The sequence below is a fragment of the Diachasma alloeum genome, unplaced genomic scaffold (assembly GCF_001412515.2).
Source record: "Diachasma alloeum isolate Michigan unplaced genomic scaffold, Dall2.0 Dall_scaffold_00295, whole genome shotgun sequence".
Lineage (NCBI taxonomy): Eukaryota > Metazoa > Arthropoda > Insecta > Hymenoptera > Braconidae > Diachasma > Diachasma alloeum.
The window spans coordinates 300895-317121 of record NW_021680434.1 but is presented as its reverse complement, the minus strand read 5'-3'; the positions used below and the strand labels follow the sequence as shown (position 1 = coordinate 317121).

At 37.6% G+C, this 16227-nt stretch overlaps 2 protein-coding genes across 2 annotated transcripts in view; both read left to right on the top strand.

Annotated features, from left to right (window-relative positions):
- The window catches only part of LOC107039280 (F-box only protein 43), a 37813-nt gene extending 30545 nt beyond the window's left edge, over positions 1-7268 (top strand). Inside the window, exon 2 of the mRNA XM_015258810.1 lies at positions 5168-7268. Within this exon, the coding sequence (XP_015114296.1) occupies positions 5168-5422 (255 nt within the window). The 3' untranslated portion in view covers positions 5423-7268. The remainder of the gene's footprint in view (positions 1-5167) is intronic.
- Positions 7269-12588: 5320 nt separating this feature from the next.
- LOC107039217 (threonylcarbamoyladenosine tRNA methylthiotransferase) lies at positions 12589-16223 on the top strand (the record flags this gene model as incomplete). The annotated part of the gene is made up of 2 exons (XM_015258728.1): positions 12589-13127; positions 15152-16223. Coding segments are annotated over exons 1-2 (1479 nt in total), but the record flags the coding sequence as incomplete, so codon positions are not given.
- Positions 16224-16227: the final 4 nt, after the last annotated feature.

Below are 16227 nucleotides of genomic sequence, written 5' to 3'. Positions count from 1 at the left end.
CCCCGCCCCGATGATTCGAGTGTTTCTCGCCATTGTTCCCTCTCGTTAACCACGTAATTTTGTATTTTGATTACTCCCGTGGTACCGGCGGAGGAGCGGCGAGGAAAATCATCTCGAGTTGCGGTTGGGGCACTGCAAGTCAGTGTGCACTGGCCCCTTTTTATTGTTACACTCATTTTATTTTTGTTTTGTGGGTTTGCGGCGGTCATTGAGAGGAGTAATGGACGAATATTATTGCGCACGCACGGACCGGGAGGAAGTTATTATGTACGAGTTTTCGCGTGAGGTTCGGGGAGAGGTCGGGAGAGAGAGAGAGATTGGGTTTGGGAGGAGCAGCTGGCCGACGTGTGGCTGCAGCGAGCTGCTGCATCATTCCCGAGGGTTTTCGGCCGACTCGGAGAGTTTTTCGGTATTTCTTGGGGTTCTAAATCTTGTCAACGTCGGCAGTCGTGAGAAATCATTTTTTAGGCTCTGGCTCTTCAGAGGGGAAAAGGGCTTGGAAAAGAATTTTTGGAGGTATTTGGAAAATGTTGAGATTCAGGGGTTCAGGGTGATGTTTCTTTAATGCAAAACAACGCGTAAGTCATTTCGAAATTATTTTATTATTGATGTTTGGAAATTTTTGATTTTTTTATTAAATCCAAAATTTGTATTTGTATTTGTTTTCTACTCACTGATGATTACGTTTCAAATATGTTGTACTAAACATTTGAAGGGAAAGATGATGAATTTTTTTGGATTGCGTCCAAAGGAAATATCAATTTTCAACAAAAAAAAATCCATGAATTTTTTTACAATTCAAAAAAATTCATGGAATTGTAAAAAAATTCATGGAATAAATGTCATTTTCTGCGTGAGAAATAATTGACAGAATGTAGATTTTCAAACTGATGAGACCCATAATTCATCGAATTATCTTATTAATTCGTGTTTGGAAATTTTGTATTCTCTAATGAAACAATTTCAATGTTGGTAATAATCAGAAATGTATTTTGTTGATTCAAATAACTTTGACTTGCTGTTTTTCTTCCCTCAATCTGCTTTCACTAAAAAATTGCTCACTGATGATTACCAAATCTCAAATATTTTATACTAAACATTTGAAGAGAACGATGATAACTTTTTGTCATAAACAGAGATTTGGTTATTCCAAAAAATTGATATTTCCTGTGCAAGCGAGAAATGTAAATTCCAGCATTTTAAAACTTATTTTGTTCTCGAAAAATGTTTGTTTGATACAAAACAACAGCCAAATCGCTACACTTTTGACTCGAGAAATTTATACGAATGATTCAACGAGATTGCTATTTGTTTGTCGTTTCGGCTATTCAATACTCAAATATCAGAAATGAATTTTTAAATAGAATAACAATGACGATGTGACAGCAACCCTGTAACTTCGAACGAAATATTTTCATTTTAAATACCCGAAGCCCTTGACTAATTCGTCAATCTAAAAAATTCTGTCTCGAGAATTAACGAAGAGAGGCGACGATATTCCGGAGAAATGCAGTTTCTCCCAACTCGAACCAACAGATGTTCTCAAAACATCATTATTGCTCTCCATGAACTGCAGAATTAATAGCCTCATTAACCAATTCTGGAGTTTACAATCGTCTCTCTTTCCTCGAGCACCGCAATACACACTTAATAGAGAACTTGCCAGAATTTTTTTATTTTTATTTTTTTCATTTCAGGTTTCCGCCTTAAATGATTAATTTTTCGTTTATGAACATCTCTCTATGTTATAAAAATCCAAATCGACTTCTGTGATAAAAATTTGGTACTCGCAATTAAGACTCCGAAATTAAGGGCCACATGGGTTGTGAGGGGCAGCATAAAGGTTATGAGGGTCATTAAGGGTCGTGAGGGTCAAAATAAGGGTTAGAATAGGGGGCACGAGGGGAAGATTAAGGGCCACAAATTTAAGGGTCAGATTAAAGGCCCAAATAAGGGTAACAAGGGTCAGATTAAGGGTCTAAATAATGAGGTCATGAGGGGCAGCATAAGGGTTATGAGGGTCGTAATAAGGCCCATGAGGGTCAGATTAAGGAGCACGGGAGTCAGATTAAGGGTCTAAATAATGAGGTCATGAGGGGCGGCATAAAGGTTATGAGAGTCGTAATAAGGGTCATGAGGGTCAGATTAAGGGCCCAAATAAGGGTAACAAGGGTCAGATTAGGGGTCTAAATAATGAGGTCATGAGGGGCAGCATAAAGGTTATGAGGGTCGTAATAAGGGTCATGAGGGTCAAGATAAGGGCACGAGGGTCAGATTAAGGGCCCAAATAAGGGGTCAGAAACTAAGGGTCACCAGGGTCAAAATAAGGGTTACGAGGGTTATAATGAGAGTCAGATTAAGGATCCATATGAGGGTCACAAGGGTCAGATTAAGGATCACAAAGGTAAAATTAACGGTCATTTTTTTTTTCATTATTATTCGTTTTTCATTCAATTTTTCTGTTTCTTTTTTTATTAAGAAAATCAAACTAAAAAATTTGGACAATTTAAGCCGAGGAAATTCAATGGAGAACATCTGAACGCGTTCGAAACCTCTAGACATTGTCCACAGGGCGATTCCCTCAATTTTTCGGGCTGCGGTTCCAGGTTTTCCGGTGTACATAATTCATTCGAATCGCGGGTAATTAGACGAAACAAACCGCACCGAAGGCCGATTTCGGTTCCACATTTGTTTTGAGAGCGTTTAGAGAGGGCGGAACGCGGTGGAGGCATTCAGGTGGCAAAATAGATTCTGGATAAGTGGAGAATGACCGGTGGATTTGAAAGGGCCAAGTGGACCGTGGATTTATCGAATTAATGAACCTCCGGACAAAACAAAAATTTCGGTAATTCGATACTGTTCTAGGGTTCAATGTAGCTATTGGATTACTTTCAATAGCCTAATTTGATGCGATAGGTCTCAATTCAAGGAAGAGATTGAGGTCTAGATGGATCAATAGAAATTTGACGTACAGAATTTCCAAATATGAATAGTATAATAATTCAGTGAATTATGAGTCCAATCACTTGGAGCAACTGCTTCGCTGCTTCTGTGGATGATTTCTCATCCTCTGGCGACGATAGATCATCTGATCAAAAAATCTGATCTGATGCAGAAAATTTTGGCAACACTTTCTTCATGTTTCGCTCGAGATTTGGAAGAGGCAGTATGAACATGTAGATATTTTGACTGCTTTCAACAACGATACATTTGGCTCAAGAGGCTGATCATTCGCGGGGAGACCGTGACATTTCAGGATGAGAATATCTCTCATAAAGTGAAGCTAAATGATAAATATTTCGTTCGAAGTTACAGGGTTGCTAGCACATCGTCATTGTTATTCTATTTAAAAATTCATTTCTTGTATTTGAGTATTGAATAGCCGAAACGACAAACAAATAGCAATTTCGTTGAATCATTCGTACAAATTTCTCGAGCCAAAAATGTGGCTATTTGGTTGTTGTTTTGCATCAAACAAACATTTTTCGAGAACAAAATAAGTATTAAAATGCTGGAATTTACATTTCTCGCTTGCACAGGAAATATCAATTTTTTGGAATAACCAAATCTCTGTTTATGACAAAGAGTTATCATCGTTCTCTTCAAATGTTTAGTATAAAATATTTGAGATTTGGTAATCATCAGTGAGCAATTTTTTTAGTGAAAGCAGACTGAGGGATGAAAAACAGCAAGTCAAAGTTATTTGAATCAACAAAATACACTTCTGATTATTATCAACGTTGAAATTGTTTCATCAGAGAAAACAAAATTCCCAAGCACGAATTAATGAGATAATTCAATGAATTATTGGTCTCAACACTTTGAGAATTTCATAATTTGCATTAACAAGCATTTTTCCGGATCGAAATACCAGTTATTCAGAACAACCCAATCTATTTCGATGAATACATCGAAATTCTCCTCCTTCCCCATTCGCTATCCCAGGAGAATAAGTCGCACGTAATCTTCACAGAACAAAAACCCTTTATTTTCTCAAACCGAATTTACGAGTTCATCAACAAAGATTTATTTTGACTATCTCATACAATCAACTCCAAATATCTTCATAAAAGTATACCGAATGACTCTGTAAAAGGAGAGAGAAGAGAGATTGTTTATGGTCCTTAGTGGCAATATTTACGTTTGCCCACATGATATATTGAATGGCTGTGTTGAGGTGGGTCTCTCGGCACGTGTTTCAAGAAGTGCCGAGGTACTCTCTATCACTTATCGTTATGAACTCCTCGGCAACTAAACGAATGAGAGAGCCGTTGGAAATATCTCGCATTGCATAAACATGTAAAATCCTCCGTGAATGCCGCGCGGAGGGTGAATGGGAGAGATCATTTTCGGGTAGTTTAGAGCCACTTGATTGGGCCCGCGAAATTTATGATACAGGCGTTACGAAACAATCCGATGGCCCGTTGAGGCGAACAGCGTGGAGCGGAACTCCGAGCTGTCTTCTATTCGCCTAGCAACAGATTGGACTAATTTTTCATGGTCGTCTGTGTAAAATTAATTATCTCGTTTTCAAAATTTTTTTGTCAACAGGAATCGTTGATTATCTCTACTACGAGTGGATTGAGAAAAAAATGTGATAAGGCATTGTTTATAGAGAAATTGAAATGCTACAAAAATGCTCTTGACGTAAATTTTGTTATCTCTGTTATATTTCGAGATATTTTCAAAAAACTAACGTTGAAATTCAGTGGGTTTTCTTCATTTTCGAATGTAACAATTCTCTGTATTATAAAAATCCAAATCAACTTTTGGTGATGAAAATTTGGTGCTCGAAATTAAGACTCCACAATTGAGGGTCACAAGGGTGAGAATAAGGGTCACGATATTCAGAATAAGGGTCATGAGGGTCACAGGGGTAAGATTAAGGGTCGTGAGGGTCAGATTGAGACGCGAAGGTCAAGTTAAGGGTCGTGAGGGTCAGATTAAGGGTCATGAGGGTCACAAGGGTAAGATTAAGGGTCGTGAGGGTCAGATTAAGTGTTACAAGGGTCCAATTAAGGGTCATATGGGTCAGATTAAGGGTCGCGAGAGGCATAATGAGGGTCACAATTCGGAAGCAAAAAAATCATCTTCCTCAATTATCAATTTATCCAAAAATACCCCCAAAGCGAAGCGTTAAAAAAAATCCAAAATTTATGTGTTCCAGGCAAGCAGGAGGCTCGCCCCATCGGATCGTCTCTTCTCCTGTCCCAAATGTAACTTCGCCTGTCCCGTCAACACCGAGAAGAACGTGGGAACATGCACCCGCGAGGGCTGCAGCATAGAATTCTGTACACACTGTTTATCAACTCCACACACAGGTCTGTGTAAGACTCCCCTTCTGGCAACGCCAACCAAACGAAAAACACCACCACTAATCGTGGGCTCCAAACAGAGCAAGAGGAACCTCAGGCGTTTATGAAATACGAGGATCATCTTTATTCTCGAGAGCCACACGTGACAGCGATCATTCCACTCGAGTTCGGGGGTGAAATTCAATTCTACAATATTTATTCGATACTTTGAAACGCATTTTGCCTTCGTCTTGAGCATTTTTGAGGATTGAGGACCGTTGGATCTTGGTTTGAAGGCCAATGTCCCCATTTTCAATAGCAAAAAATGCTCTCTCGGTGCAACAGGCGCATCTGGGGAACGTCTGGCCAGACGAGTTTTTTCGACAACTCTCCCTCCACCACTGCATCATTTCGGCAGCCTGCAATTACTGGGGATCCCTGCGAATAAAACGAGTTTCACCCTGGCGTTGTAGAACATACCAAGCACTCTTTGCGTTGCCAACTTGAAGATCTTCGCGAGGATGAAAATTCTTGGAACATTGCGAGCTTCAGAATGGGATATCCAAAAATGCTGAGAATTGAATTAAATTTTTTTAACGCATTATTTAATCTATTTAGAAAGCGTGTGCAAAATATCAAAAACTGCGCGTGCAAAATAACAACGAAAATAAATTCCAAAGTTGCTACTTATACGTGAGGTTTAATGGGACATCGATAAATTCAGTGTTTTCCCTACATTATCCCTCAACGGGTAATGTGGGAAAAATGCTGAACTTACCGATGCTCCACTTAACCTCGTGTATAAGTAGCAACTTTGGAATTTATTTTCGTTGTTATTCTGTACGAGCAATTTTTCATTTTTTGCACACGATTTCTGAATGGGTTAAATAATGGGTTGAAAATTTTTCAGGTTGTTCTCTGTATTTTCTGACCCCAGGGTGATGTCCTTAAAGCGACTCATCTGTTGGTTTTTGAGAAGAACTAGTTCTCTGGATCCTTTTCTATTTTTTCCAAAAACGTTTTTTTAAGACAATTTTTGAAATAATTGAAGAGGTAGAAACATTTTCGCAGGGTTTTGTACTTCGTGAAGATTTTCTGGGGATTATGGAGGTGGATTTGTCACAGATACCTAGTCCCTGTGTCTAGTATTATTGGGGAGTCAGAAAGTTTAGTATTGTTTAAGGTTTAGATAGGATTAATTTGGTTACAATCTTCCGCGATTGCCATAGGATGATTAACCCCGGTGTTTAGGATTTTTTAGGTTTAAGGAAAATTTGTGTGAAGGGGTGAAACGTTCATTGAATCTCATCAACTCGAGCTACAGAACTTGGAGACGAATGACAAAAATCATCTGTTGAAATCTCTTGTTAACGAGAGGAATTATCCAATATTAATTGATTATTAACTGATTATTTCATTCCATCACTTACTGAATACCAAATTATCTCGTTAACGAATTATTTTGGGAGAAAAATGTCAAGAGCTGTTTGTTCTTGGGAATTAAATTCTCCGCAAAAGGCATCTCTTGACACTTTCTCATTTTCTAAATTCAAAATAACAACAACTTCAACTTCGAGGCCCATGGGATCTTGGTTTATTTTTTTTTATTTTGATAATCTGAAATGTTCTCAAATTGCCATTCAGTTTTACGTGGCCCTGGAGTCTCTAAAAATGATGATTATACAACTAAAAAAACGTTGAAAAAATTGAACATTTTCAGAGTGTTTTTGAATAATATTGGAAAATAAATTTGCAGAAAATTGCAAATTAGTAATTTGCTGTATTTTATGAGTCTTTAGGTCGTCAATTGTGACAGCAGCCAATGGCTGTCAGACCGTTAATTTTCATGATAAATTATCCATTTACAATATCCTCTCTATCGAACATATTCCCCAATCTTTACTAAAAATTTCAGCTCTTTAAAAATGTTCAGTTTCTTTTTCAACTTTTTTCGCTTGTGCAGTCATAATTTTTAGGGCCTTCTGCATGACACAAAATCCAATGGAAATTATAACACATTTTCGATTACGAAGATGGAAAAACAATCGGGATAACGTTCGAAAGATAATCCATCCGGTCGTCAGCCCATCGTCTTTCATCACTTCCTGTTGATATCTCCCACGAATTAAGCCAGAAGAAAACGTCAAGTCATTCGCTCTCATTCCTCGCCAAGAAAAGCCGAAAATAAATTTTAAAAATCTGAGGATTCCCTCATTACGCTTCACTCCTTCGCCGCCGAATCGTTAAAATGCGAATTCTCGAGACCTTATCGCCAATTTCGTGCCATTCCACGTCATGCCATACCTCCCAGACCTCCCAACAACTCTTCCAACTCCAAAAATCATCAGCGTCACGAGAAAACGAGAGAATTCGTCTCCAAATGGGAAAACATTTCCGTTTCCCCTTTTTTCCTCCAATTTTTTTTTTCCATTTCGTCTCTCGCGTTCGTTAAGAGTTATCTCGATGGTTTAATCTATCGATTGTATAACAGCTCTCGTAGTTGAAGGAAGAATTTTTGGGCGAGGGAGGACGGGGGAGGGCCTTTAGCCCGTGTTTGAGACAGAAAAGGGAAGATAAGGAACTTATTCGGAGTTTCGAGTCTCGTACGCCTCCTCTCTTTATTTTCTTTTTTTCGATCTTTATTATTATTATTTTTTTTTTATATCCTGGGACCGCTGTTCGCCCTCGGTATTCACTTGTGGGGGCGCCCCCTCCTCTCGTGTACCTTTCGCACAAAACAATGGGCCACGGAGAGAGGAGAATGGGGAGAAACGTCGAAGGGCTTGCCCTCGAACAATGGCGTTTGCGTTTCTCTGAATCTTTATTCTGGGCTTTGAACGGTTTTGTGGGTTGTTTATTTGTTGGTTGAGGGGACCGCCAGTGAAATCGGTGATAAACGGATAAAAGAGATGAATGAATTCGTGAATAAGTAAAAAGATGGGAAAATTGAGGGAATTGAAGAGAAAATTGAAAGGTTTTCATCGCGGTTTCATTAATTTGGATTTTTGTATTCTGAATGTTTTATTAGTTTTTCTATTTGTTTGTTGAGGAATTCACCGGTGACATTGATGGAAGAGGTGAATGAATACGAGAGTAAATTAAAAATATGGAAAAATTGAAGGAGTGAAAAGGGAAATTAAAAGGATTTAGAATCGCGTTTTCATTGCTTTGCATTTTTACAATATTCAAAATTCTGAATATTTTATCATATTTTTTATTTGTTCATTTGTGTATCGTGTTTTTTGTTTGTCGAGGAATTCACCAGTGAAATCAATAATAAAAAAATAAAAGAGATGACTCAATAAATGAATAAGTGAAAAAAATGAGCAATAGAAAGAAAAATTGAATGGATTTTTAACATTCAATTGATTTCTCCAATTTTTTTCATTCGAACAAATAAAAAACACATACATGAATTAAAAAAACAAAAATAACAACGAAAATTCAAAAATAGTAGATTAAAAGATAATAACAATAATTTCCATTTTTATTCCTGTGTTTTTTTGTATTCTGAGTTCCGCATAATTTATCTCATTTTTTAAATTTATTTGTTGTGATATTCACCATTCCCATCGATAATAAACCCCTAAAAAGATGAATGGATAAATAATAAATCAGAGAATAAAAAATAACAAAGACATTGAAAAAAATTAGAACGGAAGCAATTGAAAATATGTTCGTTTGAATAAATGAAAAAAGAAAATGGAATGAAGTGATTTGAATTGCGAGAGAGGAAGGGTTTTGTCTCATTGTCGTTTAATGTGCATCGCTCAACTACTTAATCAAATGAAATTGTATTTTTTTATGGCGAATGCGTCATGAAAGTAGGTCTAAGAATCGCAAAACCAAATCACTATGACTAGTATTTTTTACTGACTCTTTGTACTCGGGATTTTATAAGTTGTTGAGGTACTCAATGTTCTGCATAATTAATTTATTGAGTGAGTTGTTTTGTTATTCTGTCGGTGAGTGCGGAAATCATGTAATGATGGAACAACATGTGAATTATTCAGTGAGGAAATGGTGAAAATCGTTGAATTTTCCAGTTGTTTTTTCCATTTTTGGGACTATCCTTCCAGAATAATATGTCAGAAGACAGGTTTTCTGAACAAAAAAACATGCTTATTGAAAATTTCTCTTGTTTTCGAGATATTTGCAAATTTCAATGTCGAAATAATTTGTTTTCAACAATTTATAATAAATTTGGTAATTTAATTATGCAAATATCTCGTTAGTGAGCCATTTTATGAGAAAATGTCAGAAGATCTTTTTTGTAGAAAATTCAATTTTCTACAGAAAATGTTTTTTGACGTTTTCTCAACAAATCGTTCGTTCTTGAGATATTTGCAAATTCAACTGGAGAAATCATTTGTTTTCAACAATTTATAATAAATTTGGTAATTTAATTATGCAAATATCTCGTTAATGAGCCGTTTTAGGAGAAAATGTCAAAATATCTTTTTTGTAGGGAATTAAATTCCCTACAAAAGATGTCTTGTCTATTTTTTTCAACGAACAAGAGAAATACCTCAATTTCACCAATTTGCCGCTGATTCTCCATCTTCTCTTGCACACGAGGATTGCGCAATGTTCTAAATGTTTATTCAATCACCGAAAAAAAATGTACGTAGTCTAGGTCCTAGGGTATCAGAATTATCGTAGTGTTTGTAATGTTTTCGATGAATATTCCAAAATTATATATTTTTCTGTAAAAAAAAGATGTAAAAACCATTCAAGTGCCTCTGGAAGTCTATTTTAAGTATTTAAAACCCCATTAGGTATTAGAATAAAAGAAGAAAAAATTATTACGGAGTCAGATATATATTTTTAAAGCAGTTGGAACAGGAGATTGTAAATTTTAATCGTCGAGACATTGAGTGGTCAAAACCAGTGGTGTCAATGAAAAAATAATTGCTAATTCAATTAGTATTAATTTAATATGAAAACGAGGGAACAAAATTGCTCATATGATAATTTAACGAGATTGTTTTTTGGGGAATATTTTGCTCAATAAAAAGCGACGAACGAAATTAATGAATGCCATGAATTGAAATTGAAGGGAAGAGTTGATTAATTAATTATAAATTAAGGGTAATCCAGTGCTCTCTGTACATCGTCAATTGATTCGATTTTAAAAGTCAACAGTTGAGGGTAAAAAATGAATTTCATCACTTGCCATTTGCTCTCTAAATAATCCAGATCATCTGCTATTTTTAATCCAAGACGGAGTGAAATTTTAATGATTAAAATTAATTGGTAATTCTCATAAAAGAACAACTCCATGATTACATGAATGAATAAAATACTCAGGTGTGAACAGTTGTAAAAACCCCACAATCACTAATTTATGATGATAATTACGATGAGAAATTAGTATTAATTAATTAAATGAAAAGACACAAGGTGATACCAAATACAAGGCATGTAAATTGTTGATGCAATAATTTAAGGAGAGAATTGTCATATTCGTGTGTGTTTTTCAATTATTTAAGATATTTAAGTTTAAGTGTTCATTGAGAGAGGGGAAAGGGGATTGTAAATTAACTCTGAAGCGCATTTATGGGAGAGGAGTAATTGATGTTGTGAAAATTGCAAGGATGTGTTCCAATTTCAAGCAGAAATAGAAAATTTTTTACTAAAACATTTGGCTGAGAACTTTTTTGTAAATCTTCCCCATCCTTATCTTCATTTCAAGTCATGTTTTTTGCTTAAATAGAGGATATTGGTAATATCTTTTTTAATTGATTGTTTATAATCATTCTCATTGCAAGAAACAATAGGACCACTGAGAATCATATGTCCCAATGATTTGTTCATATTCTAATTCCTATGCTCACTGAATAACATTTTAATCATAATTACAACTTAATTCCTTCTAGAACACACTTTAGAGTGTGAATTTCTGGAATTCAATGTTTGTTGATACTCTGGTAAAAGTGCGTGCCCACACTGTTATCAATTTTTAGTTAGTTCACACGGCAATTCAATTAATCTGTAGTTCATCTCATCAATATAATTCCGTGCTTAGAATATTGTCATCTCGTGTTTTCAGCACCAAATTAAAAATTAAAACTTCATTTCAGTAGCGAACCGGTAAACCGGGTTAAGTCGATTTTGACTATTGGCCAGTTTTTGACGAATATCTCGGAATCTAAAAGAGATAGAAAAGTTTTTGTCATGACCTTTTTATAGCTCTTAATCGGTTCTACAAGAAAGGTCATGAGAAAAATTTTGCTATCTCCCTTAGGTTCTGAGATATTCATCAAAAACTGATCAAAAATCAAAATCGACTTAACTCGGTTTACCGCTTCACTACTGATTTGGAATATTGAGTCACAGCTTCTTTTTATTCATATCAGAAATTTTGTATTTGGATATTAATATTATTTGTCCAAAGAGAAAAAATCGATCATCATTTTCCCTATATTGCATTCAGATTCTCCTATTCTTAACGTCAAAAATGTGAGATAATCTCATAATTCTAGCTATTAATTCTAATCAACTTTGTTCGAAGAAAACCTTAGTAAACGCAATATTAAGAAAGTAGAATTATTCTGTTTTCCTCTGACCTAAATTATTTCGACAATTATGATTCGTTTATTTATGTTTCATAGAATTAGAGGTGCAAAATGACCGTCATTTTTTAGATCGCGTCATATGACCAAAAAATGACGGTCATGTGACGCACAAATTTTCCAACTACAAATGATTGTCACAAATCATTTTTAACCAAATTGTTGTCAAACAATCTATAAAGTTGCATAATGACGGTCATAACTAATTTCCAATTTGTGACGGTCATGAATAAAACAAAATAGTTTCATCTATATGGATGGAAAAAAAACGTGATTTTCATTTCAAAATGCGGATTAGGCCAATACAAAAGGAATTCAACTGAAAATTGACCGAGAAAAAAATTAAGTTTCATCTATATAGATGAAAAATGACTCATTTTTTGTTGACAAGTTGCGACGGTCACAGAAGGGGGAGGGGGAATTGTGACAGCCGTCATGAACGCCTCGTCATGTGACCGTCAATGACGGTCACATGACCGTCATATGACGGGTCATGTGACGCAGTTGCATGCCTACATAGAATGGTATTCTCTTTTCATTGTTAGGCGACCGTTTTTAGAGTAGATTGAAAGCTCCAAAGAGATTATTACAAAAATTTTGCCGTCTGCCTCAATAAACGGGACCAAAAAATCCGAAGTTTGAATTTTCAAATTCATCCCAAACGGCAAAAGTGCTGCGACCCCCGTCCGCTCGAGGGCAGCACAGTCCGAGCACATCCGCGTGGTCGTGTTTACGTTCCACCCTTCGACATCCCCGTCCAATGTCTTTTCCCCAAAAAGAGTTGAACTAAACCCCCGAAACTTCACCCGTAAACACTAGGTTTTCAATTCAGTGACGACAATCCCCAAAACATGTCCAACTCGTGTGTGGAAATAATAGAAGACATCGAGGACCTGATCTCCTCGCAGGACATAACCCCGAAGGAGCGCTACAGCACCCGAAAGAACGTGACGGTTCGTTCTAAAGTCAAACGCAAAAACGGATTCATCGGGGATGTCAAGAGGCCTGAGATTCTGTCGAGTGTCATTCCGGGCACTCAGACGATCTACGTGAAGACATGGGGCTGCACTCACAACAGCTCGGACTCGGAGTACATGGCTGGACAGTTGGCTGCCTATGGGTACAACCTCACTGATGATAAATCAGAGGCCGATCTCTGGCTGTTGAATTCGTGCACAGTGAAGGCACCAGCTGAGGATCACTTCAGGAATGAGATCGAGGCTGGCAGGAAGATGGGGAAGCATGTGGTTGTCGCCGGGTAATTATCACAATTTATTTAATATATTTCAGCTTTACTCAATGTTTTCTTCAAATCCTACTCACGCAATTAAATTGATAAATTTAATGATTGAAATTTGTTGAATCTGTCATGTGATCTGTACTAAACTGTGAAAGATACTTGGATATTCTCCGGAGAATATCGTCATTTTTACCCTCCTCAATTCTACAATATTTATTCGATATTTTGAAACATATTTTGCCTTCGTCTTGAACTTTTTTGAGGATTGAGGACCGTTGCTCTTGGTTTGATGGCCAATGTCCCCATTTTCAATAGCAAAAAATGCTCTCTCGGCGCAGCAGGCGCATCCGGGGAACGTCTGGCCAGACGAGGTTTTTTGACAACTCTCCCTCCACCACTGCATCATTTCGGCAGCCTGCAATTACTGGGATTCCTCCGAATAAAACGAGTTTCACACTGGAGTTGTAGAACATACCAAGCACTCTTTGCGTTGCCAACTTGAAGATCTTCGCGAGGATGAAAATTCTTGGGACATTGCGAGCTTCAGAATGTATGAGGAACCTTTTGAGGATATTATGGCATCGGGAGGGGATATCCAAAAATGCTGAGAATTGAATTACATTTTTTTAACGCATTATTTAATCCATTTAGAAAGCGTGTGCAAAATATCAAAAACTGCGCGTGCAAAATAACAACGAAAATAAATTCCAAAGTTGCTACTTATACGTGAGGTTTAATGGGACATCGATAAATTCAGTGTTTTCCCTACATTATCCCTCAACGGGTAATCCTATCCTATTTACTAAAGATGAACGAAACGTGAAGTTGTTTTATATCNTGACCGCTAATCCTTAATTCTGATTGGTCAATATGTGACACGAAGTTATTCACAAAAAAAAAAAAACGCGGCATTTTCACATTCTTCAGTGATATAATTCCAAATTCTTCAGAGGTAAATTTTTTTTTCACGTCATATATGTATATTTCACATGTATATATATCATCGGTGAAATTAATAAATTCTGTCCTTTTATGGAGACCGATTATTTTTAAAAACTGAAGATAATTAATTGAAAATGAAAAATTCTTTATAGATTCTTTTACTCTACTTCGCTATTCACTTCAATCATTAGTCGAATTCTCTTTGATTCATTATCAATATTTATAAGGTATTCATGAGAAAATGAAATTCAATGAATTTCATTTCTTCATTTCAACAAATGAATAGATCAGCGCGCGCATAGATCTTGTGTGGGATAAATGCTGAACTTACCGATGCTCCACTTGACCTCGTGTATAAGTAGCAACTTTGGAATTTATTTTCGTTGTTATTCTGTACCTGCAATTTTCCATTTTTTGCACAGGATTTCTGAATGGGTTAAATAATGGGTTGAAAAATTTTCGTTTAATTCTCTGTATATTCAGACCCCAGTGTAATATCTTTAAGGATATCCAAGTATCTTTTACAGTTTGGTACAGACCACACTACAGACTCAACCATTTTTAATCATCAAATTTGTCAATTGCATTGCGTGAGAAATCATTTTGCACAGAATTATTATTTCTTTAAACATTTGCTGTTTATAAATAAATAATTGAAATTGTTTAAATTTTCAGAAGACTTATTTTTTAAGCATGAAATCGATTTATGGTAAAATTCTGAATGTGAATAAATTTTTTACGATTCCGAACAAATGATTTTTATGGTAGAAAATCGATTGTTTATAAATTATTTATAGAAAAGGCTCATAGTTTCCAAAAATTGTAACTTTTCAATTATTTCATCAATCTTCCCCCAAAAGTAAACTTTATAAAATTTCTTCAGATTTTTATAGTGTCTTCTAACAGTTCAATATCAAGATTCAAATACAAACCTGCAAAGTTTAAATAATAAAATCTTTGAGAAATGTCCGGAAACTTGGGGTCAAATGGGGCTCAAATGAAAGCTGTGGTCGACTACAAAAGTAGAAAAGCATTTCACTGGAGAAAAAATAGCCAAAGTACTTGGATACCCTTTAATCAATAAAAACTCCATTCTCCAGATGTGTCCCCCAGGGAGCACCGAAGACGTCGTTCCTCTCGAACCTCAGTGTGATCGGAGTCCAGCAGATCGACCGTGTGGTCGAGGTGGTCGAGGAGACCCTGAAAGGCAACACAGTGCGCTTCCTCTCCCAGAAGAAGCTCTCGGGCAGGAAAATGGGAGGTGCTCCCCTGTCGCTGCCGAAGGTCCGCAGGAACCCCCTCGTCGAGATAATCGCGATAAACACCGGCTGCCTGAACCAGTGCACCTACTGCAAGACAAAGCACGCCCGCGGTGAGCTGGGGAGCTACCCCCCAGAGGAGATAATCCAGCGAGCGGTCCAGGCCTTCGAGGAAGGCGTCGTCGAGCTCTGGCTGACGTCTGAGGACACTGGGGCCTACGGCCGGGACATCGGGACGAGCCTTCCCGAGCTCCTCTGGAGGATCGTGGAGGTCATCCCCGAGGGCTGCATGATGCGCGTGGGGATGACCAATCCCCCGTACATCCTGGAGCACCTGGAGGAGATCAGCAAGATCCTGAGTCACCCCAGGGTTTACAAATTCCTTCACGTGCCAGTGCAGTCTGGCAGCGATCAGGTGCTCAGTGACATGAAGAGGGAGTACTCGAGGGCGGACTTTGAGAGGGTTGTCGATGTACTCCAGGAGAAGGTGCCCGGGGTGACGATCGCCACCGACGTCATCTGCGGCTTTCCCACGGAGACTGAGGAGGACTTCGAGGAGACCATGAGCCTCTGCACGAAGTACAAATTTCCGAGCTTGTTTATCAATCAGTTCTTCCCGAGGCCTGGGACTCCGGCTGCTAAGATGCAGAAGGTCCCCACTCAGGTGGTCAAGACCAGGACCAAGAGGCTGTCTGAGCTCTTCCAGTCGTATGAACCATATCGGGGGAGGGTGGGGGAGGTGCAGAGGGTTCTGGTTACTGAGACCTCGCATGATGGGAGGTTCTTCGTGGGGCATAATCAGTTTTATGAGCAGGTGCTGGTGGAGATGAGGGAGGGAGTCCTGGGGAGGATGGTGAGGGTCAGGATTGTGGAGGCTATGAAGTTCGCTGTGAGGGGGGAACTGGTGGGGGAGGGGG